At 41.8% G+C, this 24,627-nt stretch overlaps 1 protein-coding gene across 4 annotated transcripts in view; it reads right to left on the bottom strand.

Annotated features, from left to right (window-relative positions):
* Positions 1 to 24,627, bottom strand: part of ogdhl (oxoglutarate dehydrogenase L) — a 116,703-nt gene that overhangs the window by 13,360 nt on the left and 78,716 nt on the right. For all 4 annotated transcript variants that reach the window (XM_062975799.1, XM_008114455.3, XM_008114454.3 and 1 more), the window contains exons 15-16: positions 22,858 to 23,008; positions 20,696 to 20,823 (exon numbers count right to left, since the gene is read on the bottom strand). In XM_062975799.1, the coding sequence (XP_062831869.1) occupies positions 20,696 to 20,823; positions 22,858 to 23,008 (279 nt within the window). The remainder of the gene's footprint in view (positions 1 to 20,695; positions 20,824 to 22,857; positions 23,009 to 24,627) is intronic.

Below are 24,627 nucleotides of genomic sequence, written 5' to 3'. Positions count from 1 at the left end.
CATAATAACATAATTAAATATAATATCAACCTGGTTTCCTTTTTAATGATCCACCTTAGCTCCAGGGTACTTTTGTTTACTTCTGCTGTAGAGCTACAGCAAAAAGTGCCTGGAAGATAAAATATCTCTTTTTTTCTATGCCTTCTCCTTATGCCTCTTCACCCAAACAGCTATACTTAAAAAGATTATGAGATAAACGAGAGCAAAAATATTACTACAAAACCAACAAGAAATGCACTGTAAACCTAGTCATCAGTTTCTAGCAGAGGTACAGAATGACCTTTCTTTTATAATTTACTGGCAAGGCATGTATGTGTAAAATAACATTATTTTCAGTAAAGTTACATAGACAGGTCATACATTTGATGATTTTTTTAAAAAAGAACTCAAGGCCTTTTAGTTGGCAAATTATGTTCTATTACCTCCATATACTTCCACTTGCAGACAAAATCTGTCATTGAACAAAACATATTTTGCAACATGTATCTTAACTTACTAGCTAGCCAAAAGGTTATAGTTCCCAGTCCTCCTGGTTTTAAAAGTATCTGAATGTACAAAAGAAGTTTATATTTTTAAAGCAAATATTTTGTTATATCTTCTTTAATGTCTGTTCTGAAACATTTTGGGATTATACTTACTGGTATCAAGTTTAAAATTAACCAAATGCTACTTTTCTGGTTGTGTGCCTTCAAGCAATATCTAAGTTATTGTGACTCTAATGTGCATGGTCCTTGTGGTCTCTTCCAGCTCTATGATTCAATGATTCTGTGATTCTAAGGTGAACCTACCACAGGGTTTTCTTGCTGAAATTTACTAAGAGGTTTGCTTTTGCTTTCTCTGAGGCTGTGGGAGTGTGGCCTGCCCAAGATCACCTACTGGGATTTCATGGCCACGTGGGGATGACAATTCTGGTTTCCAGTGTCTTATCCAACTGTCAACACAATACACCATGCTGACTCCTAAAAAGTACTGCCTAGATTCAGTAAAATGCACTTTTAAGGTTGATAAACCTAACAGTCTGAATTACTGTTAAATTATAATGTTACTTTATTTCATAATTTGGGGATTATTTAGACATATCTTATTCTACACAACTGTGCTAATAATAATAGTAATAGTAATAGTAATAATAGAAATTCAGGAAAAGCAGTAGTGTAGGAAGACAGGGTTAAGAGTATGTGTATAAATACAATTGCAGGATCACCGATTGGTAAATCAGTGCAACTGTGCTAATGAGAGTGCTGCGATACTGGAGGTGCTCAATGTGGTATGTATCCACTATCAATGACCATACAACTATAATAGAATAGTCAGTTATAAGATCCTTTTGCATAACTGATATTCCAGATCAACATGACTATGTCTTAGAATTCATTATTAATGTGTAAAATTTCACACTAATGCAACCAAGCTCCAACAGGACTGCAGTGGTGGGACTATCATGAGAAATCAGATGAGGGAATCTCTGCTTGTGCAAGATTTCAGCACATCGTTTTAAGTGGTTTTCTCTTGCCATAGACCCATAAAAGCAATTCACATTGTTCAGGAGTCCTACAATCCTTTGGAAATGCTTTTGACAAAATGCAAGGATGGCACAGGTGGCAGAATAGGAAAGAGAAAGCTTGGTTGGATATGCTTCCTTCCACTTGTGTAACCAGTGAATGCAATCAACTATATGCTCTGTTTCTGAAATGTGATAACTAAAGGAATGCTTGTAAATAACAATGAACGATTGGATTTTCTTCTTAATATCCAACTTGTACTCTGAAACTGAAGGAATGGGAAGGAGTAAAATCTGGTTTACCAACTCTGATCAGAGTGTATAATTCACAGACATTTGCTTATTGAAGCATTTCAAAGGATGCAACAGCATCTGGAAAATGTACCTCCTAGGGGAGCACTCCCCAGTGAGTACTTGTAGCTACAGTGGCTGCATTTTGCAGACACTTTCAAGATTTGTTTTTCTGCAGGCACAAAAGCTAAACACATATATAATTTGTTGAAAAAAAGAACCACCATAACATATTTCTACAGTGCACATCTTTGCCCGAATGAAATCTTTTGTTATTCCAGCTGGCAAATGTTTTCTTCTCATTTTCCTGAATTGGAAAGCTCAAACGTTTCTCATCACTGATTCCTTTGATTCTTGTCCTGTCTGATACTGCTAGCTGCTTGGATTATTCTCCAAAAATATTGATTTTAAATTACAACTTTAGATTTTAGTTGGATTAGATTACAGAGTTATACTATGTATTGGTACATTGTATGCACCAGCATGGGTATCTTTGGACAGAAAATATGAGGAAAGACAACTACCGTATATACTCGAGTATAAACCGACCCGAATATAAGCAGAGACACCTAATTTTACCACAAAAACTGGGAAAATTTATTGACCCGAGTATAAGACGAGGGTGGCAAGTGCAGCAGCTATGGGTCAAATTGAAAAATAAAAATAGATATTAATAAAATTGCATTATTTGAGGCATCAGTAGGTTAAATGTTTTTGAATATTTATATAAAACTGTAATTTAAGATAATAATAAGACTTTAATAAGATAAGACTGTCCAATTCTGAATACCTATATACTTAAGTATAAGCCGGCCTGAACAGAAGCCGACCAGGACCCTCTCTCGAGTATAAGCCGAGGGGTGCTTTTTCAGGCCTAAAAAAGGGCTGAAAAACTAGGCTTATACTCAAGTATATACAGTATTTAAAAATAAAATATGTATAGGAAGAACCTTTATTTTTATATTTATATTTTAAGAAAAATATCTAGTTAGCAGGGACTGGCAACTAATGTGGGAGGATGATGGATAGGACATTGATAAAAAGAAGTTAAAGAATTATTAGATGTGGACAGAGTTATATGTACAAAGATACTATCAATTCATTAAACCATTGGATTTATGTCACTGGGTTGTAAAAGCTTTTTTTCTTTTCTGCAAGATTAATTTCCTTATGCCTGATTCTTTATATATGCACATAGGTAGGTCTGGGATTTAATTAAAAAAAATTGCCACATCACAACCAAGGGTGTCTTACCACATCCATTTTTATTTTAGGAAACACTTGTTATTCCAGTATTGCTAAGGTTTAATGAACAGGTTGCTTACTTGTGACTGTAGTTCTTCAACTGGTTATCCATGCCCACAACACAAATAGGTTTTCACATCTACACAGAGACCCCATGTTTGGTGACCATGTTTATCTTTTGCTTCCTATTTGCTTTGAGGGTACTATTCTGTGCACCCTGCACCTGTACCTTTTTGTCATGGCTTTGGGCTAGTACAATAAACTATTTGATTGGTTGGAACTAGTTTGGCAAGACATCCTGCCTCCTTCCCATATTGCACATGTCCCAACCTACCAAGCTGTTGTCCCCTCAGTTTTGTAGTCCTCCACAAATGTACAGCAACCTGAAGGAGATGCAAAAGTCCTATCCAAGCCAGCCTTGGATGCTCACCACTCTCACCCTGTCCTATGGTCTGTCTCTCCTTACATCCCTCCTTAGATTTGGGTCATGGATTTTGGCATGGACAAATATATTTCACAATTGGTTCTTGATATTATACATAGGACAGGCTTAAGGGACCAAGTTAGTCAGGTTTAACAAAATAACTAGTAATAAAGACTGGTTGCTGCTTTTTCAGGTTCCAGTGTTAAGTTCCAAATATATAATAATATTCAAGTGGATTGATGTCATAGCTTTTCCTCCAGTCAATGTAGATCCCCAGTACACATTCATTCCCCTCTCACAACTGACTCCTTCAACTGTATCCACCAACTGTCACCAACAAACTCGCTTCTTTTAAAAATTCTCCTGTCATTTACAGAAGCCCCACCCTCCTCAGAGTTCTCTGTGCTGGGATTGGCTGCCCACTGTTATTCATGTGCATGCTTCATTCCTCTTCCTTCAGAAGTCATTCCGGAAAGAAAGAGGCCCTCTGCTCAACCGGTGCGGGCCCTCGGAGCCAGGCCCTCATTTTGGGTGGCGGGCCTGGCTCGAAGGGCCTGCACCAGCTGAGTGGTGGGCACATGGCTTGGCCACACTCACTCTTCTGCTCCCTGTTGCCATGGCAACCCCTCCCTGACCCTCTTTCTCTTTCCAGGTGGATCTTCCCTGCAAGAGTTTTCACCTCTTATCCATTCCTTTGTGGTGACGGGCCTGGAAGGCCGTGGCTCTGAGGGCCTGTGCCGGCCGTGTGGTGGTCCTCTTTCCTCCCCCACCCCGGCTGGATCCCTGAAGGACTCAGTTGGGATGGCATCCCTGAGCATGGTGCTATCCCCGCCACCACCCCAGGGATTTGAAGCAAGCCGTACTTGGATGAGGGATCTCAACTGGCGCACCAAAGCCACCTCTGGATGGCATCAGGCAAGTGGGTGCTCCCTTCAAGCCAAGACCAAGCTTACCTGGCACCCTCCGCGGCCTGCACTGCCTGCGCCGCTTGAGGTGACTGAACAAAAACGCTCCTCAGAGCCACAGCAGTGGCTTCTCTTTGTGCCCAGCCCAGCCTCAGAGGCCGGTGGCAGCTCTTACTTCCTTTCCTCAGCTTCCCTTCCCTTCCCTCACTCAGCCTGGATGACACTCCCCCTCATTTTCTGCTCCCTCATCCGGGCTTTGGCCACTCACCCTAAACTGAGGAAGTGGCCCGGCCTATGGAGCCCCTTTTGCTGCACTAGCGGTGTCCACCATATTCCCTGATGCAACAGGAGGAAGCGGCTTCAAGCAATAAGGTACATTCAAAGAGGTAGGGAGGGAGGGAGGGATGCTATATTTATTAAAATACAGTAATCTCTCGCTTATCCAAGCTCCGCTTATCCAAGGTTCTGTATTATCCAACGCACTTTGCCGTTAAGTAGTCAATGTTTTTGTAGTCAATTTTTCAATAAATTGTGAAATTTTGGTGCTAAATTCATAATACAGTAATTATTACATAATGTTATCGTGTACCGAACTGCTTTTTCTATCAATTTGTTGTAAAGCATGATGTTTTGGTGCTTAATTTGTAAAATCATAACATAATTGGTGTTTAATAGGCTTTTCCTTAATCCCTCCTTATTATCGAAAATTTTTGCTTATCCAATGTTCTGCCGGCCCATCTATGTTGGATAAGTGAGACTCTACTGTAAATATAGTGTCCCTACTTCACGCATTTCCACTTATTGCAGGTGGGCCTGGAACGTAACCCCTGCAATAAGTGAGAGAGCACTGTATTAAATATAGTTACAATTATCCATTTTTGTTATTAAACTATAAATATAGCAATATTATGGGGATTTTCTCGAAGTGACATACCACCTGAGTTATGCTTGGTGTTTTGGAGAATTTTGACACACCAAGCTCAAAAGCTCGCCCATCACTGCCTTAAGACCTTGACCTTGAAGGAGCTGGGGGTGGTGACGGCCGTGGGCTGGTCCATGAGGTCACAAAGAGTCAGAAGCGACTGAAGAATAAACAACAACAACAAACCCTTAAGAATTATTGGCTTGGCCCAATGGTTGGGGAAAACCCAAGGAAATTGCTAGCTGAGTACGGAAAGAGACAGAGCCGGAGTTACAGAGAAGTTGCAGTTGCCAGGGGTAGGAAGTAGATTCTTTTCACTCTGAATAAGGTAGTGATATTTATGTAATGTATTTAGGAGGAAATAGAAAAGTAAAATCTTGGTAATGTAATTTCTATATTGCATTTGTTTGTATCTTTTATTTACAACTTTTACGTTGTACCCAAATACTGCAGTAATATTGAGCAGCTCAAAGTACAAGAGCCCTGCATCAAATCCTGCACTAGCATCCGAGGCATGAAACTTTTGGGACAGTGCATAAGTGTCAAATTTAATATGCAATTTGTTGCAGTGTTGTTCAACAAATACATTAATCTTTAAAGTGACACTGTTTGTGCAACAGTTATTGTTTGGCTCCATAAACCCCAGGAAGAAATACATGGGCATCCTCTAGGTGCCAACATACATCCAAGTAGAGTACAAGATGGAAGTTTGCATGTCTCCTTTTATCTCTATATCCAGAAATGTATATGTGCTGTAGACAACACCAGTGCTTCCCACAAGTTCTACACTATTTGCCATTACCTAACATTTATGCATTAACTTCTTGCTTCTAAACAAACACACACACAAACCACTAGCTAGATACTATGATATATAATTATACAAAACATTTTTTAAACTGACAATTTAATTGTTTCACTGCCTATGAAAGTCAGTGAAAGTTGGGCATTTAATTATAATCTATGTTTTCAATATTACTTATTAAATATACAATACCCTTGTAGTAGGAGTAATTGTTCCCCAAAGGGTAATAGTTTCAAACATACTAGGCGACACAGGAAGAACTTATTAATAAACATAAAATGATGTCTCTAGATTCGGTTTCTAGCTGTGATAGTAACTTGTGTCCATAGCTTTAATTAGGAAAGTTTCATGAGCTCTGCAACTCCTGCTGGTCAATAAGGACAACCTGGCTCTTGATATGCTCTGCACACAGTAGGCTACCTCTTCAAACCAACTAGCAAGCAGTCACTGACAGGTCTCATGTACTTGTCATTTGTGATTTATACTGTAGGGAGAATGCAGCCATCCAGGGGTAGAGTCCCTCTAGAAATTTAAGGCATTTATATTTTATTTCATTTCATTTTATGAATATGGTCAAAGAAAGTTTAATATGCATTGCAGCAAAGAAAAGAGGTTCATTCTCTTTATAATGTTATATTTTAATTGTAATACAGTAAAGTTACGTACAGTAGATTTTTAAAAAGCTATTTCTCTTTCTTTCTTGGTAAATAAAATCAAACTTACACGTTGCAGACAAGTGAGAAAGACTTATGCCATAGCTATGTTTTATGATGCACCCATTGGAAGTTAGTGGTTCTAATTTCCCTGGGTCAGTAAACTAGCTCTGGATTTTAGGTTGACTTTTTAATATGCTGAACACATGGGAGGGTGTGTTAGCTTCTTGGACACCACCTTTAAATTCCAAATTAAAACCAGAAGAGATTCATCATCCTCTTCAGAGCTTACGCCTCTCTTGAATCTATTCTTTCAGCAATACAACAACAGTACAGAATGAAAAGTACAAACTACCTGTTCTTTTATACTTCCCTAGCTGTCTCTTAATTAGAATGAAAACTTTGTAATTAAGTAGTATTCCAGATGCTTCGGAAATATGCTGAGTGGTCTAAATATGTGCAGGAACAGCAGGTATGTGGCACTTATAATGTTCATACATGAATGCACACACAGCTGTATTTGCAGAGCATGTACATTTTTATGAGCTACCTTTATGCTAATTCTATTCAAAGGGTTTAGATATATCCTGATGAAAATATTTCAGTTAACTCCTTGGGCTTTTGTGATGTTGAGATCCATGAAATTCCCATCTGCAAAGAGTAGTCTTATATGGACAGGTTGCTCACCTGTAACCATGTTTCTTCGAGTGTACTCTGTGAATTCACACTAATGGAGAGGCTGCGCCTGCGCAGGTCCCAACGGAAACTCTTCCCAAGCTGAAGTTCAAATTTTGGCGGTAGCCACGCCCCTCCGTCCCCGGAGGGCATATAAGGCAGCCCTCGGCGTCTCCTCCCCAGTTCCTACGCCGCTAAGGCAACGAGAAAGGAAGAGGGTTTGCCAGAGGGGAAGGAAGGGCGGGCTTGTGTGAATTCACAGAGTACACTCGAAGAAACATGGTTACAGGTGAGCAACCTGTCCTTTTTCTTCGTGTACTCTGTGAATGCACACTAATGGAGACTAGCAAGCTTAGGTCTTGGAGGCGGGCTAAGCAAACCCAGACAATGAGAAAAACTGTCCAAACATGTGTTTATTAACATCAGAACATGGTCCGAGGACCCAAAAAAGTATTGCATCAACACACGCCAGACACCGAGAGCAGCCCGGTAAGGCATGATATAACCCTCTAAGAGCACATGTGCACGTAGGAACATCATTTCCCAAAGGGGGGAAAGGCATTTGTAAATAAGGCACAAATTGTCAAAAGAGCAGTGCAAACATGTAACGGACAGGAGAAACACAAGAAAGGGTTGCATGAGAATAAACACCCGCAGAGAAGTCATAAATGCATAAAGTTAAGACAAGCATGAAGATAAAACTGCCCTAGCAAAGGCTGAATCCTTCAGAGTTCTTTGGTCTACCCTATAGTGGGACACAAATGTAAGGGGGTTGGACCAGATCGCTGCCCTGCAGATGGAGTCCAGGGGAATGCCCCTCAGGAAGGCAGTCGACGTGGAGAGGCCTCTCGTCGAACGCGGGCGAACCGACGGAGGAGGTGGGCGTTTGGCCAGTTCATAGGCCAGTTCAATGGCCTGAGCAATCCAATGGGACAGTCTTTGTGAAGAGATAGGATTCCCCAGCTTATCTGGAGCATGGGCCACGAAAAGTTTAGGGGTCTTTCGAATGTCTTTAGTACGGTCCCGGTAAAAGAGAAGTGCTCTACGCACATCAAGGAGGTGCAGTCTCCGCTCAAGGGGAGACGAGGGGTCTGGAAAGAAGGCAGGAAGGACAATGTCCTGGTTAAGGTGAAAGGCCGAGACTACCTTGGGAAGGAAGGTGATGTCCGGACGGAGAACGGCGCGGTCGTGATGAAAACGGAGGTAAGGCTCATCGACCCGAAGGGCGGTCAGCTCCAAAGGCCTGCGCGCTGAAGTTATGGCCACCAGGAAGGCAACTTTCCAAGACAGGAGACGAAGGTCGGTCGAAGCCAATGGTTCGAAAGGAGAAGCAGTGAGCTGGGAAAGGACGAGCTCGAGGCTCCAACCCGGAGTAGGAGGCTGAGACGGCGGGCAGATGTTATTATAGCCTTTCAAGAAGGTTTTGACAAGGTGATCGGAGAACAGCGATGGTCTACCATGTTGTTGAAAACACCAGGATAGAGCGGCCAGGTAAGATTTCATAGAGGCAAGAGAAAGTTTTTGATCTGCCAGAGACATAAGGAAGTCCAGCACGATCGGTATCGAGGTTGGGAAAACAGTAATTTTTCGAGAGCGGAGAAAGGAACGAAAGCGAGAAATCTTATAAGTGTAGGCCTTGGTTGTAGCCGGCTTGTGAGCTGCGCGGAGGACCTCCTGTAGGTTCTGCGGGAGGGAAGTCAGGCGAGAATCCTCCAAGCAGTGAGATGTAGAGAGGAGAGATCCGGGTGCAGGATCTGGCCGTTCTCCCTGGACAAGAGATGAGGTAGAAGGGGCAGGGTGAAGAAGGTCGCATTGGAGAGGCGAAGAAGAGCCGGGAACCAAGATTGACGGGGCCAGGCTGGAGCTATCAGGATCGCCGACATCGGTACCGACCGGAGTTTTTGCAGGACCCTCGGTATGAGAGGAAAAGGCGGAAAGAGATAGATCGGTTCCGCCGACCAGTCCAGAAGGAAGGCGTCTCCCAGGCAGCCCGGAGAGGAGGATGGGGGAAGTCTCGCACCGTACCGAGGCAGTTGAGCGTTCTGAGGAGAGGCGAAAAGGTCCAGAGTGGGAAAACCCCATTTGAGAAAAAGAGAAAGAAGAGTCTCGGGATCGAGCATCCACTCGTGGGAGGAAGTCGTCATCCTGCTGAGGGCGTCTGCCAAGTTGTTCTGGGTCCCGGGAAGGTGAATCGCCGAGATCAGAATGTTGCGGGCTATGCACCAATACCACAGCTGGGAGGAGAGAAGCATCAGCTTCCTTGAGCCCGTGCCGCCCTGTTTGTTGATGTAGAAGACTGCTACTGTGTTGTCTGATTGGATGAGGACAGATCTTTGGGAGATCAGGCGGGAGAAGGCTTTCAGAGCCTTGAAGATGGCAAGGAGTTCGAGAAAGTTTATGTGATTGGCCTTCTCGGAGGGAGACCAGAGGCCTCGAACAGTGAGACCTTTCATGTGGGCTCCCCAGCCGAAATTGGAAGAGTCTGTGGTTATGGTGGTGGCGGGGGGAACCGGGTGGAACGGGAGACCCCTGCAGACGTTGGAGAGGGATTTCCACCAGAGAAGCGACCGCCGAACGTGGGGCGGGACCGAAAGAAACCTCGAATTGGGGTGGCGAAACGGCTTGAAAACGTCTATGAACCACCTCTGCAAAGTCCGGAGATGGAGCCTGGCCAACGGGGTCGTGAGGACTGTGGAGGCCATGTGGCCGAGGAGAACCTGGATGGACCGAGCCCGAACCCTCCGGTGGGTCTCGCAAAAGGTGATCTGTTGTCGAAGGGCCAGAAACCTGTCTAGCGGAAGAGAGACAGTCTGAGCGATTGAGTCGAACAGAGCGCCGATGAAGCGGATTTTGTTCGACGGGGTGAGGTGAGATTTTTCGTGGTTTAGCTGGAGACCGAGGGATTTTAGAAGAGAGAGAGTGTAGTCGACGTGACGTCGGAGGAGGGCAGGGTCGGATTCGACCAGAAGCCAGTCGTCTAGATAAGGGAAGACTGTGATTCCCTGGAGTCGGAGGTGGGCCGCCACGACAGCGACGACTTTGGTAAAGACCCTTGGGGCCGTAACGAGGCCAAAGGGTAAAACGGTGAACTGGTAGGTCTGGTCGAGAACTTTGAAAGAGAGGAAGCGCCTGTGGTTCTCCCGAATCGCCACGTGGAAATAGGCGTCTCGAAGGTCTATAGATACGAAGAAGTCTCCGCGCTGCAGCATCGGGAGGATGGAGGCGATGGAGACCATCCTGAACTTGGTTGGACGTATGAAGGCATTGAGCATGCGTAAGTCCAAAATTGGGCGGAGGCCCCCACCCCTCTTCGGGACCGTAAAGTACCTGGAGAAGTAGCCTTGAGGGTCCTGTACCGATGGAGAAGGCCGAATAGCCCCTTTGGCGAGAAGGGCGTCGACCTCTGCGAGAATTTCTTGAGAAGGGTTGGAGAGAAGGACCTGACCCGTGGGCGGGAGTTCCTCGAACTCTAAGGCATAGCCTTCTTGGACAATTTTGAGAACCCAGGCATCTGAAGTAATAGATTTCCACCGGTGAAAGAAGGGAGCCAAGCGATCTAGAAAGAGACCAGGAGGTTGATTCGGAGAAGAGGAGAGGAGCTGAGGAATGAGAGCTGCATCGGTACCGTAAGAAGAGTCTTTGGAAAAGGAGATGGCGTCAGGAGCGCCGGGGAGGTTGACCAGCGGTGGGGGTGGCCCGGCCGCGCTGTCTTTGCGGTTGGGCAGCCCGACGGGGCTGTTGACGGTTGTTGTTGTTCGATACCGAGGGACGCCTGAAGGATTGCTGGCGGTAAGAAGGAGGCGGGAAGCGTCGAAAGCGTTGAGGAAACCACTTGGTGCGGTGAGCTTGGGGTTGATCACCGCATTTGGTGGCCAGTACTTTAAAGTCATGGTTGGTTTTAAGCTTGTCGTCGGTGCCAGAGTTAAACAGGCCCATGGCGTCGAAGGGAAGGTCCTCGATGACCTGCCTCGAGGAGGAAGACAAACCGGACGACCTCAGCCAGGCGTGGCGACGAATGGCGATGGCGTGGGCAATCATCTTGCCGGCCGTGTCTCCCGTATGCTTAGCCATCTGGATTTGATGATGAGCTAATGAATCGGCCTCTTGTTGTAGGGTGGACATAACCGACCGGTCTTCATCGGACAACTTTGAGAAGAAAGGTTGAGCTTTTTCCCAAAGGATCTGCTGGTAGGCCCCCATACAGGCCCCATAGTTCGCCATCCTACAAAGCAGAAGGGCTCCGGAGTAGAGCTTTCTCCCGACCGCGTCAAATCTCTTGCCTTCCCTGTCTGCAGGGGTGGTGGATTCACGGCCGGAGGACTGAGAGGCTTTAACAACCATGGAATTTGGGTCGGGATGATGCTTAAGCCATTCTAAAGTATCGTCGTCCGTACGATACCAGGTCTCGATTCTCTTCGAGGTAGGAGGGATCGAGGAAGGAGTCTTCCACGAAGACTGGATGACATCTAGGAGATAAGGCAAAAACGGCAGGAGCGTGGCCGGAGGGGCCTGGGCTTGGACCCGTTTGAAGACCGGGTCAGTTACTGCCTTGGAAGTCTGCTTGATTTCTAGACCCAGGGCATCCGCCATTCTAACCATTTGTTCGGAGAAAGCCCGAATGTTGTCGGTAGGCGAAGGAGGGTCCACCTCATAGGCATCATGAGGAGGAGAGAGATCAAGGCCCAAGGATACCACCGAGGCCGAGAGAGCGGAATCAGGACGATCTATATCAATCTCATCATCCCCAGCCCCTTGAGGGGACTGAGGGGGAGATGACAACACAGTCTCTGGGGGCGGCAAAACCTGAAGAGCAGGAGCCATCTGCGGCCGAGTTTCTTTGGAGGCCGAGGCCTGGGCCGCTCGAGCCAGGCGAGTGGTTTGTCTACCCCGTTCCGGTGTCGAGGTTGGGGGAAAAAGCTGTTGACGGGACGAGCGCTGAGAAGTAGCAGGTCGAGGAGATGGCACCCTGACCACTGTCTGAGTGGAGTGGTGGGGTGAGTCCTGCAATTCGCCATCCGAAAGTTGTTGAGGAGAAGGTTGGCGAGGTCGCTGAGCTGGAGCGATCGGAGAGGATCTTCTAGAAGAAGTCGCCGAAGAAATGACGCCCATCTTGGAGGAAGCGGAAGAGGAAGAGCGTTGAGTTGCCCTCTTCTTAGCGAGCGGTTGTTTTGATGGAACCCTCAGGGATTTACCCGGTGTGGGAGGGACCATAGCTGAGTCGGATTGGGACCGACGAGCTTCCTCGTGAGCTCTTTTAAAGGCGATCTTCAACGCAGAAGACGACGGAGGAGCCCCGAGGTGGGAACGGGCCGAGGATACGGAGGCCACCGAGCTCGATGTCGAGGAAGGGCCGACTCGACCAGAACGTGTCGACACCGTAGCCGTGGTGAGAGTGCACGGTGGTTTGGCGGTCTTAGACGACCTGGAGGCTCTGGACGCCCTAGACGAGGCCGAGGGAGCTTTAGCTGTTGGAGCCGACATCGCTGCCGGATTAAGCGGCGGCTTCGAGCCCGAAGTCGACGGAGCGGGTTCAGGGGCAAGCGACTTTTCGTAGAGCGCCGCTCTAAGCCTCGCGGCTCTATTCTTTCTAGCCTGGGCCGTTAGGGCCAGGCAAAAACGGCAGGTACCGACGACATGTGCCTCCCCGAGGCAGTAAAGGCACTTGGCGTGACCGTCGGAGTCAGGAATTTTAGCGGCACACTGAGTGCAGCGCTTGAAGCGAGTCGTAGACATGAGAATCCGAAGTGAACCTTGCGGCGGAAAAAAAGGAACTGGGGAGGAGACGCCGAGGGCTGCCTTATATGCCCTCCGGGGACGGAGGGGCGTGGCTACCGCCAAAATTTGAACTTCAGCTTGGGAAGAGTTTCCGTTGGGACCTGCGCAGGCGCAGCCTCTCCATTAGTGTGCATTCACAGAGTACACGAAGAAAAATCTACATTTATCTCTTGCCATAAGGTTTAAAAAAAATCAAGTTACAGCCTTTTGATTTTTTTTAATCCTAAATATCTCTATTAGTTGCTTCAAGATGCGTTTATGTTCTACCACATTAATCTTCCTCATTTCTTAAACAAATTTACTTTAATATAACAATATGGTAATAATATAATAATAAAACTTTATTTATACCCCGCCACCATCTCCCCGTGGGGACTCGGGGCGGCTCACAATGTTACAAAAGTAACAGCGCAAATACATTAACAATATACAGAGTTTAAAACACAAGAAGATGACAAAACAGAAGTTAAAACAAAGGTTTATGCAACAGTAATAATATCAAACAACCACCAAAGCAATTCAGTCAACTTCAAATGTGGTGGTGGGGGACTATAGCAGCAATATAAGATAAAATCATTAGATTAAAATACCCCAATGAAAGGAACCTAATAACATTCAGAATAGAATTATAATAAAGCTGGTCATCCAATAGCTGTCTCTCCAAAGGCCAGCCCAAACATCCAGGTTTTCAATTGTTTCTTAAAGGATGGTAGGGAGGGCGCCAACCTAATCTCCCTAGGGAGGGAGTTCCAGAGCCAGGGGGCCAAGCCGAGAAGGCCCTCTCGGTAGTGCCGAGATGGTAGTGCCATTAAAATATCTACTTAGTCACTGAAATCCTCTCTAATTGTTTTTAAGGGATGCTTCCAAAGAGAGTCTTGAAACAAAGCAAAAAATCTAGAAAGAAAATCCTTAGATAAGTTTCAGACAAATTCTATTTTTCAACATGAAGGAAAATATGGTTTCTTCTGTTGGGGATATGACCAACAAAATACAGAAAATGGTTTATATATTCAAACATTTACATACTGCTATATTAGATTAGGAATAGAATTGGTTTTTGGAAACTATCTTGGGTCTCATTCTGGGAGAAACAGCATATAAATTAAATAAATAAATCAAAAAATGAAACAAATAGCAATATTTAATTTGACCTATTTTTTATCTGCCTCAGTCAGATTCTGTAGGAGTGTCCACAGGTTATAGGTAAAATTCTGGCTGAACTGCAGCCTAGATTTTCTTTGCAAACCAGCAAAACAAGTTGCCTTTTGCTAAACTGTTGCTCCAGTACGACAACGTATGATTAAACCCATGGCCTGAAAACTTGGCTCTTCCAACAGGCCTTTGGCGACTGATCTCTGTAGGATCGACTTGTTGCCTATCCAGCAGTAGTCCCTCTTGTATGCCTTCCCCAGTATTATAATTGGCACCTTAATGACAATGACAGCTTGGGTAACCCCCCCCCCCCCCGCTACCCGATGATTTTGACATACAGTAGTCTCACTTATCCAACACTCGCTTATCCAATGTTCTGGATTATCCAACACATTTTTGTAGTCAATGTTTTCAATATATCGTGATATTTTGGTGCTAAATTCGTAAATACAGTAAATTACTACATAGCATTACTGCGTATTGAACTACTTTTTCTGTAAAATTTGTTGTATAACATGATGTTTTGTGCTTAATTTGTAAAATCATAACCTAATTTGATGTTTAATAGGCTTTTCCTTAATGCCTCCTTATTATCCAACATATTTGCTTATCCAACATTTTGCCGGCCCATTTATGTTGGATAAGTGAGACTCTACTGTATTTTGCACTTTTGGCCCAGATTCTTTGAATTTAACCCATGATTTTATCATTTTATTTCTGTTTGTGATTTTTTATGACTGTTTTTATCGTTGCTTGATGTTTTTATTGTTGATTGATCTGTTCTATTGTTCTGCTTTTATATTGTTGTGTCTGGGCTTGGCCCCATGTAAGCCGCCCCGAGTCCCTCTGGGGAGATGGGGTGGGGTATAAGAATAAAAATTATTATTATTATTATTATTATTATATTATTGTTATTATGGTCCCCTTATGGCTATAGCTCAACCTATAGCTTTGATAACCCAAGTCTCAAAATCCATGAACACTTGCAATGCAGACTAGGGCATCTGGAAGCTGAAATCAAACATCATTAACTGACATAAAGCACATGTATAGGAACTTCAACAAAACTTTGAAAAACGCTGCCAGTATGATTAGAAAACTTCAAATACACTTCTTCTAAAGAGGAAGTGGGGATCAGTTCCAGCCATCATTTCTTCCTCTCCCATTTTTCATTTGTCACTCCAGCAGACACAGAGGTGTTGAGAAGCAGTGCCAGCTTGCACTTCATATCATACGGTTTCTCCCCACCTCCCTCTGACAGCAAATTGCAAGACTGTCAAACACAGCAAGAGTCTTTCAATTAACATAAGTGAAACTGCAGCTTAATTCAACATGATTTTCCATTAGTCAAGAGATCTCAGCCCAGGATTTAACAAAAACAAAACAAAAACAAAAACCCAAATAAGAGAAGTAATAAAATAACAACGCACCATTCATTTTATTATGAATGTCTTATTCAGAAAATTAAGCACACTTCCACCCACACATAATGTATATCAATGAAGAAAGTGGGTGATATAATTATTAAATTCTAAATATAAAACTATCTGAGGAAAAAAACTAAACACATCCTGCCACAAGAAATATCCAATAAAACAGCATAAGTCTACAACAAAATAAATACATGTCAATATAATGTTAGTTTCACTCCTGGCACACATGGTTTTGAAAGGTGTAGAATCTATGTAGAGTCAAGTCTCTTCATATGCTGTTATAAACAACTGCTTCATGGCTGTTTTCAGTAATATCAATGCAGCAATGTTCACTAGTGCCTTCATACTCATCTGAATACATATATATCCATATCTCAACTAGATCATAAACCATTATTAGTAAACCATGCAAATAAAAAGGAGGAGAGTAATAAGAGATATTACACTGATATCTAAAGGTAAAAATCTCAGCACTAGCCAAGATAATGAAGTAAAACAATGAGTAGTTGACGGTCTTCTGTTCTTATACTCAGTCTCTTCCTTATCCTATCTATCAATTCCATCTTCTAGAATTCAACAGTTATTTATTATGCAAGATTGGAAATAGAACCTAGCTGACCCTGTTTTTTAAAATAAAATCAGACTATAGAGTATGAATAGAAATAAAACCAGGACACCAAACAGAGGAAGAGAATAGCAAAGTCTGTAATGAAAGCCATATTTAAATAAGACAAAAAAAAAACCCAAACCCCAATGTACAAGAAATTTTTTAATGTTGGTATTTAATCCGTCACTGTAAAGTTCTAAGGAACTGAAGCTTTATGTAGGTTTTGTATCTAGGACAAAAAAGGGCAGGTACAGCTGCTATTCAAGATGAGCAAAAAATTGAGTCTGCAGAAGCTTAATCATTAATTTAGGAAAAATGAACAATAAACTCAGTTTAAAGTGAAATGAATTGATTAAAAAATTCTGCATCTCCAACATGTGTGTGTACGTGCCTTCAAGTTCCCTATCAACTTATGGCGACCCTATACATTTCTTGGGCAAAACTCAGATAGTTTATAGCCTTTCAGTTTTCAGAAATGCTATTTTACATGAAACGGAGAGACTGCAGTGGTTTTTATCCCTGTGACTATTTAGTCCTGCTAGAATAGCATTAAAATGGGACTATAGTTGTTCAATAACTCAGTGCCAGGTTCACAGCTGTGAACAGGTGCCAGCTCTCTGCTTCTGCACCTGTTAGAAAAACAATTTAGAGCTCCATCATGCAGGGTTACCAAATTCATTTTTACTTAATTAGATCGAATGCAAAGGAATACTGATGGGAATTCCCAAAACAACAGAGAATTATTTTGTATTTGTTCATTCAAGCACAAATTCAGGTTCAGGGTTGATTTCCCCTCTTTTATCATAGTGATGTATACTTGTCCATAAGACAGAAAATTAGTATAAGAATGTTTTAGGAATGCCTAAATAAGATACTATTGGACTAACAACTATGTTTTTAATCTGTTTTATTGCATGTATGTGTTTTAACTGTTTTATAATTTGAAATGTTATATTTATTATTTGTATGTATAATGCGGCATTGAATTTTGCCATAGTCTGTAAGCAGCTCTAAGTCCCCTTTGGGATGAAAAGAGCGGGGTATAAATATAGCAAAAAAATAAATAAAATAAAATAAAAGGTCTGGCAAGATACGAAGTATGTTAATAAAATATTTCCTGTACACAGAGGTCTTGGGAGCAGAATTTTGATTTGTGAGGAGCCCAATTTCATAGTCAAAATAAATATTAATTTGTGTTGACACAGCATGTTGTAAAATACAATAAAAATACCACATCGTGTATTGAACATTTTGGATCATTTCAGTTTCATTCAGTAAAGCAATTCTTTCTTAGTGGAAAAATGTACCCCTTCTTCCAAATTCTATTTCATTTCCTTCTACTCTTTCTTCCCAGGATCTCTAGATAGTATACACTGTTCTCTCTCAAGCTGCCCTTGCAACCATCATGATGTTAGTCTGGCTAACATTGTGTAAATGGCCCAATCATATAGCCAGAGTCACAATTGAAAGGTGATTTGAATATGGGTCTTCCCAGTCCTAATACAACCACTACAATCGTACTGGTTCTGAATCATAAGTATCAAAATCTTTCATTAAAGACTTTATCGTTATCACAATATAAGTGATTACTGCTACATGTATTATCAGAACCCAATTGCAATCACATAAATAATTCCAGTAGGATTGATGAAAAGGATGGATTTTATTTTCCACATTAACAACAGAATTAAGGTCTAAAGACATGTATTCTGTAATGACTGGGGGTCAATCTCAAGGTATTCTGAGCATTATTCTTGGAGAGAGGCAGGCAGTTTAGTAAATAACATTGACATAGTTTTTTCAGTGGGAGGGTGACATAGCTACATGGGGTCTCACCCAGCAGCTATTCGGGGGCCCTTACATCACCTTCAACTGTCATTCTGCTGGCCACTGAGTGAGAGGGAAACAGCCATCAAGACACAGCTACATTATGTCTTATGCACTACATCCTATTAATCTCATGTAGATTGTAAGTCTGAGGTCAAATCAACATTTTGTAAGCTGATCCAAGTGCCTTTGCAACTGAAGAGTGAGGTAAAATGTCTCTAAAATAAACCAAGAAACAAATCTATACACATAATAAAAGTAAAAATCTGTATATGTGTATGTTACATGGGTGTTCATTTACACAGATGGCCTCCACAAACAGGCTATAGCTCCCAGTGATGAGGAGCCACCAAGTCACAGATGTGGGCGAAACATCAGAAGAGAAAGCTTCTGGAACATGGTCATACAGCCCGAAAGACTCACAGCAACCCAACAGAGGAACTGATGAGCAACTGAACATACTGGAGAATTGGGGAAAATTCACCATGATTTATAGGAGTTGTAGGGACTGCAATGTACAGTTCCCCTGCAATCTAAGAGCACTCTGAACCGCACCAATGATGGACCTGGAACTAACTTGGCACACAGATCCAATATGGCCAAATTTGCATACTGGCAGGGTTTGGAGGTGATTGACCTTAGCATCAGAGAGTTATAGTTCACCCGTATTCAGAGAACACTGAACCCAGCAAGTGATGGATCTGGAACAAACTTGGCACACAGACCCAACATGGCCAACTGTAAATACTGGCAGGCTTTGCGAGTGATTGACCTTGGCATTAGAGTGTTATAGTTCACCCATATTCATGTTGCTACTAGAGGTTTACAATAGGCTTTTTCTAAGTAACAGGGAGGATCAGAACTTTTTCTGTTACAGCTGCCACAAGTTAATTGGGTGTATTATCAACGTCTGCACAAGGCACTAAGTTTGCAAGCTTTGAATTTTGCATTTGGCTTAGCTTGATGGCTCGTTCAGAGCTGAAGAAGCTGTTGCTGGGAGTGGTTAAGCAGCATCCAGAGGCTAAAGCCTAAAGCCGTTTGAAGTGCCAAGGAAGGCAAGATAATAACATGCTACTAAAAAACAAGGAGCCCCGGTGGCAAAGTGTGTTAAAGCACTGAGCTGCTGAACTTGCAGACCGAAAGGTCCCAGGTTCAAATCCCGGGAGCGGAGTGAGCACCCGCTGTTAGCTCTAGCTTCTGCCAACCTAGCAGTTCGAAAACATGCCAATGTGAGTAGATCAATAGGTACCGCTCCGGCGGGAAGGTAATGGCGCTCCATGCAGTCATGCCAGCCACATGACCTTGGAGGTGTCTACGGACAACACCGGCTCATCGGCTTAGAAATGGAGATGAGCACCAACCCCCAGAGTCAGACATGACTGGACTTAACATCAAGGGAAACCTTTACCTTTACCTTACTAAAAAACAAAGGTGCAGTTTGTTTGCATGCTGTCGTTTGAAGAAGTCTCACCAGAGATATTATTTGTTATTGGTGAGAACTCCTCTGTTTTATTTTGTGTTTTTGTGCAGTGAATAGAACTAAATTTTCTTTTCTACTTTAAAGCAACAGACTCAAGTGTATTCTTTTGAGTTTTTATCACACTAAGAGTTAAAAGGGGCTGAGATATTCTGCAGGCTGCTATAATTATCCTGACAATTAAGAGAACACTGAACCCAGCAAATGACGGAACTGGACGAAACTTGGCACACAGGCCCAACATGGCCAACTGTAAATACTGGCAGGCTTTGTGAGTGATCAACGTTGTCATCACAGAGTTATAGTCCACCCATATTCAGAGAACACTGAACCCAGAAAGTGATCGATCAGGAACAAACTTGGCACACAGACCCAATATGGCCAACTGTGAATCCCAGCAGGCATTTCAGGAAGATTGTCCTGGGAATCTGGGAACTGTAGTTCACCCTTATCCAGAGAGCACTTAACCCAGCTGACGACAGGTCTGAACCAAACTTGCCACACAGACCCAACACAACCAATTTTGTATACTGGCAAGGTTTGGGGTGATTGAATTTGGTTTCCGGGAGTTACCGTTCACCCGTATTCAGAGAACACTGAACCCAGCCAACGTTGGATCTGGGCCAAACTTGGCACACAGACTCAACATGTCCAACTGTGAATACTGGGGGAGTTTGGGGAGGACTGACCCAAGAACTTTGGGAATTGTCGTCCACCTACATCCTTATGCATTTTCTAATGAGAGCATTCATAAAAAACAAAAGCAAAGATTGAGGGTTTTTTCTAAGAAATAGCGTAACATATAATCAAACTGATATTACCTAACTTCCAAAAACAAACAAGGCCCTTTTCAAATAACCTGGGCATCGTCTGGTACCCAAGCTTGTAAATAATAAAAACAAAACAAAAAATCCTATATCCACATTCAAGTCAAAGCACAATCAATTCTAATCAGCAAAACTATTACTAAATCTACTCACAAGGTTTAACACATCAGACTTACCTAAAACCCCATATTCCGAAAGACTGCTGTTGCATACAGTGTAGGGAGCTTGTTGCTCCCAGAGATGATTCATGGGAACACAGGTCCTTTTGTCTATATCTTGATCATGCAACACATGGTGGCGATGGCTACAATAATTTTAAAGATACATTATTTTATTATAATTAAAGATTTTAAAGATAAAAGTATTTTTCATTAAGATTTATTTCACAATAGTACATATGGATTTTTGAACAGGCAGAGCACTTTGTATGAGCATTTGTTGTAATAACTAAACAAGCTAGATAACTAATACCAAGATCTTGTCGAACTGCCAATTTAGAGGTGGAAGGTTGAGGCCTAGAGACATCAACTTGCTTATGACAACCTAATGAAATCATGACTGATATCAGGTTTACATTAGTAATTTACTAGTTACATTCTTAAGACTATTTAGCAGTCATTTTTTTCATACAAAATATAAGTAATACCTAATGTTCTATAAAGTAGGCACAGTACAGTATCCACACAAGAGAATACTGTTCATTTCATTTAGAAGATGGATTAACTATTTCTGTCAGTATGGATTTTTCTTTGGGAAAAAAAACCTTGAAACACCCAATATTCAGTACTGATAATAGCTTCATGCTTTCTTCTTGCTACTAGATAACTTTGGAATTGTTGCTGTGCAATCCATTACTCTTTTAGAGGTATGTAGTTACACTCCATAAAATATGAAGTGTCGCAGCCACTGCACCACAGGACTGCATTCCTTCAAATTATAATTAAGCTGTGAAATTCATATTACTCATTGCCCTTAGATATGTACCATTTGCATTGTGCACTAGCTTCCATCTCCTTGAGTAGTTCTCATGATCAAAACCAGAAAGAGCTGAATTCTCCTCCGTGCCCACCTCTCTCACACTCACACTGCTGAAGAGTTCTCCAGAGCTCTATTAATCAGCATTAGAATGGTGCACCAAGGAACATTATCAAAACAGAGATGACTGAAGTAATTACTGTAATCCATTAACTCCCTGAGCAAGACTAACTGAGTGAAACACACCAATATGTTCAAGCTCTACAACCACTAAAAAAAGAATGGCTATTACTTCGATAATAGCTATTCTGTGGCACATACCTGGCGAAGCTGAACAAATTGCAGACAGAAACTCTGTTCTTCTAATGAATCTTAGCGAAATTTTGCACAACTCTAAATAGAAACTAACTAATATCATAAAGCCAGGGACCAACAATGTGTCAGAGATTTTTTTTAAAAACCTCACCAAGAACTAAACAAGCATAATGAAAACAGAAATTGTAATTGATCTCCCTCTTCATAAAAATTCTTATGACAACCAACCTTCACCTTAAGTATAATATACTTTCTTAGACAGAGCAGTGTCTTCCCAAGGCAAATTACAATATCAATATCAGTTAATTATAAAATCTCCATCATTTTAAAATAAACATTAATACAACCCATTTAAAATACAAAACAATACAGTTCAAATATGTAGCAGTAACAAATACAATTACCTTCAGGTTTAAGTCAAAGAAGCAGGCACATCCCGTTCTAGATTGGTGGGCTTTTTTCCCTTCCGTTCCTGTCCCTCAAACATCACTATCTCTCTTACCAAACTTGCAGGAATATTTGCAATCAATTTATACTGTCATTTATACTGTCATCTTGTCTCCTTGCTCCAGCTGAAGGCCCCTCCCACCAGTAACATGCTTTGCTAATTATATATATATATATGTGTGTGTGTGTATATATGTGTATGTGTGTGTGTGTGTGTGTGTATATATATATATACATACACACATGCATATATACATATATACAATTATATGCATATAATATTAATATTGTTTTGTAATACAATATAATACTAATAAAATATAATATTAATTATATATTATATATTACATGTAATATTATTACATATAATATATAAATGTATTAAATAAATAAATAATAAATAAATTTAGACACATGTCCCACTGCCACATGCAAATACAAATGGATTTGGTTTTCATAGAGCTGAACTCATTAACAGTTTCACACAATAAAATTTCATTCTAAAGAAGTGCACCTAAAATGTTCGTATTGACTGAAATTATCAAAACCTAGAGGAATCTGTTTGACTTTTTAATTAAATAAATAGGAATCATGTTCTCACCTGAAAGTACCCCTTTCTACATCTTGTCCACTTAACCGCACGTGGATACCTTCTTTCAATAAAGACCCAAAAGCCATGTACTCTGCCAAGGCCCAGTCAACAATTTGGTTCTTTGTCATTTCCAATCGACCTTTCAAAATCCGAGAAAGTCCTAAATGGAATGAATGAGGTAGAAAAATAGAATGAATATTGAGCAACTCAACAATTATCATGCTATCAAGTGATTTGTCCCAAACCAGACTAAACAAGAAAGCATAACAACAAACGAAATATTATCATAGTTAAGTTATACCTTGCTTTCCTTTCTTAAACAAGACTCAAAGCAACTCTTCATTCATGAGAACAAGCAAATCCTTTCATCATTCATGACATTTTATCAGGAAAGCAAACTTTTTTGTTATTCATGAAGCAGACACAGATATGCAAGGTTTTTACAAATAAGATTTTGCTCCATTTTGGCAGTTTTGTTAAAGACAAATGACTTTTACAAGGCATTGACCATTTCATGAAGGAAGCAATATTTCACTTAATGGTATTCCAGAAATGAGGCGACTTCAATCCGTGGTATGGCTGATAGTTACAAATTTATATAGACCTAACAATATCCTCTTACATTTTATGTTTTACCGATACCCATAAAGCACCAGCCAGATGGTAAACTCTGTATACTTTTAATGGTTCCACAAGCGTACATGTATATTTAACAGAATATGTACATCCAAAAAGGCATAGCAAGTCTTACTTTAGAGTAATATTTTGATTTAATAAGAATATTTATGTTGATTACATGCCACTTGCGCACAAAACAAAATGTGCAATTGAAAGTGTTACTGCAAAAGCTTCTTAGGGATCAACTTCAGAGGAAGGAAAATAAATAAAAGAAGCTGATTTTATCATCAAACACATTATTTAAATCTCATACAGTTCATCTGGTTGTTTACTGTTAGCATGGCATAATGTGCCTTTACAGACTCAAGTTTGACAATTAACCAATTCAGGTCACAGATCATGCAGAAGAGTCAATATGCCAGAAACTTGCCTTGAGAAAGACAGATTTCTGGAGAGGCATTTTAAACAGAAATACCTGCCATATATACTTGTATATACATCAACCTAATGAATATTCAAGGTAAGGTTTTGGGGGCAAAATTATGGATTGGATGTGAATACGTCAAGGGTCATTCTGTAGAGAAAGGAAGCACTATTGCTGCTTCAAGGGGAAAAGTCACCCCTGGATGCTCCTGCCATTTTCTTGTCTATGCATTCAAAAACACCTTCCACCACTGTACTCAGAGAAGGGGATGGTTCCCTTTTTGATAAGAAATAATACTGTAATTTAACTTTTATCAAAGAAGTAACTATCAGCTGCTCAGGATAGTGTGGTGAGAAGCAAGAACTTAGTTTATCCCAGGAGAACATAAAAGAAGAATCCCACCATCTACACAGCCCTAAAATGCGGGCTGAGAAACAGATTAGCCTGAGGTGTCCAGGAAACATATCAGGCTGATCCATTTTAACCTAGAGCAAATTAAATCTAGGTTCTAAAAATACCTCTAAAGATCCAGAACTTGTCTGAAGGTCTGGATCTTTGGAGGTATGTGGCCTTTGGAAACAGACATGCAAGATCACCAATGCCTATTTCCACTGCAATTTCTCTCCCCAGACTTGGGCAGCCTAGAGAAGAGGGATGGCACTGCCAACCTCCTTTCCCTGTCCCCCATTTTCCTCTCAACTAATCAGAGGAAGGCTCTGATTGAGGCCGCAAGGCTT

Source organism: Anolis carolinensis, chromosome 3 (assembly GCF_035594765.1).
Source record: "Anolis carolinensis isolate JA03-04 chromosome 3, rAnoCar3.1.pri, whole genome shotgun sequence".
NCBI lineage: Eukaryota > Metazoa > Chordata > Lepidosauria > Squamata > Dactyloidae > Anolis > Anolis carolinensis.
The sequence above is the reverse complement of the archived record's forward strand: the minus strand, read 5'-3'. Positions and strand labels throughout refer to the sequence as shown.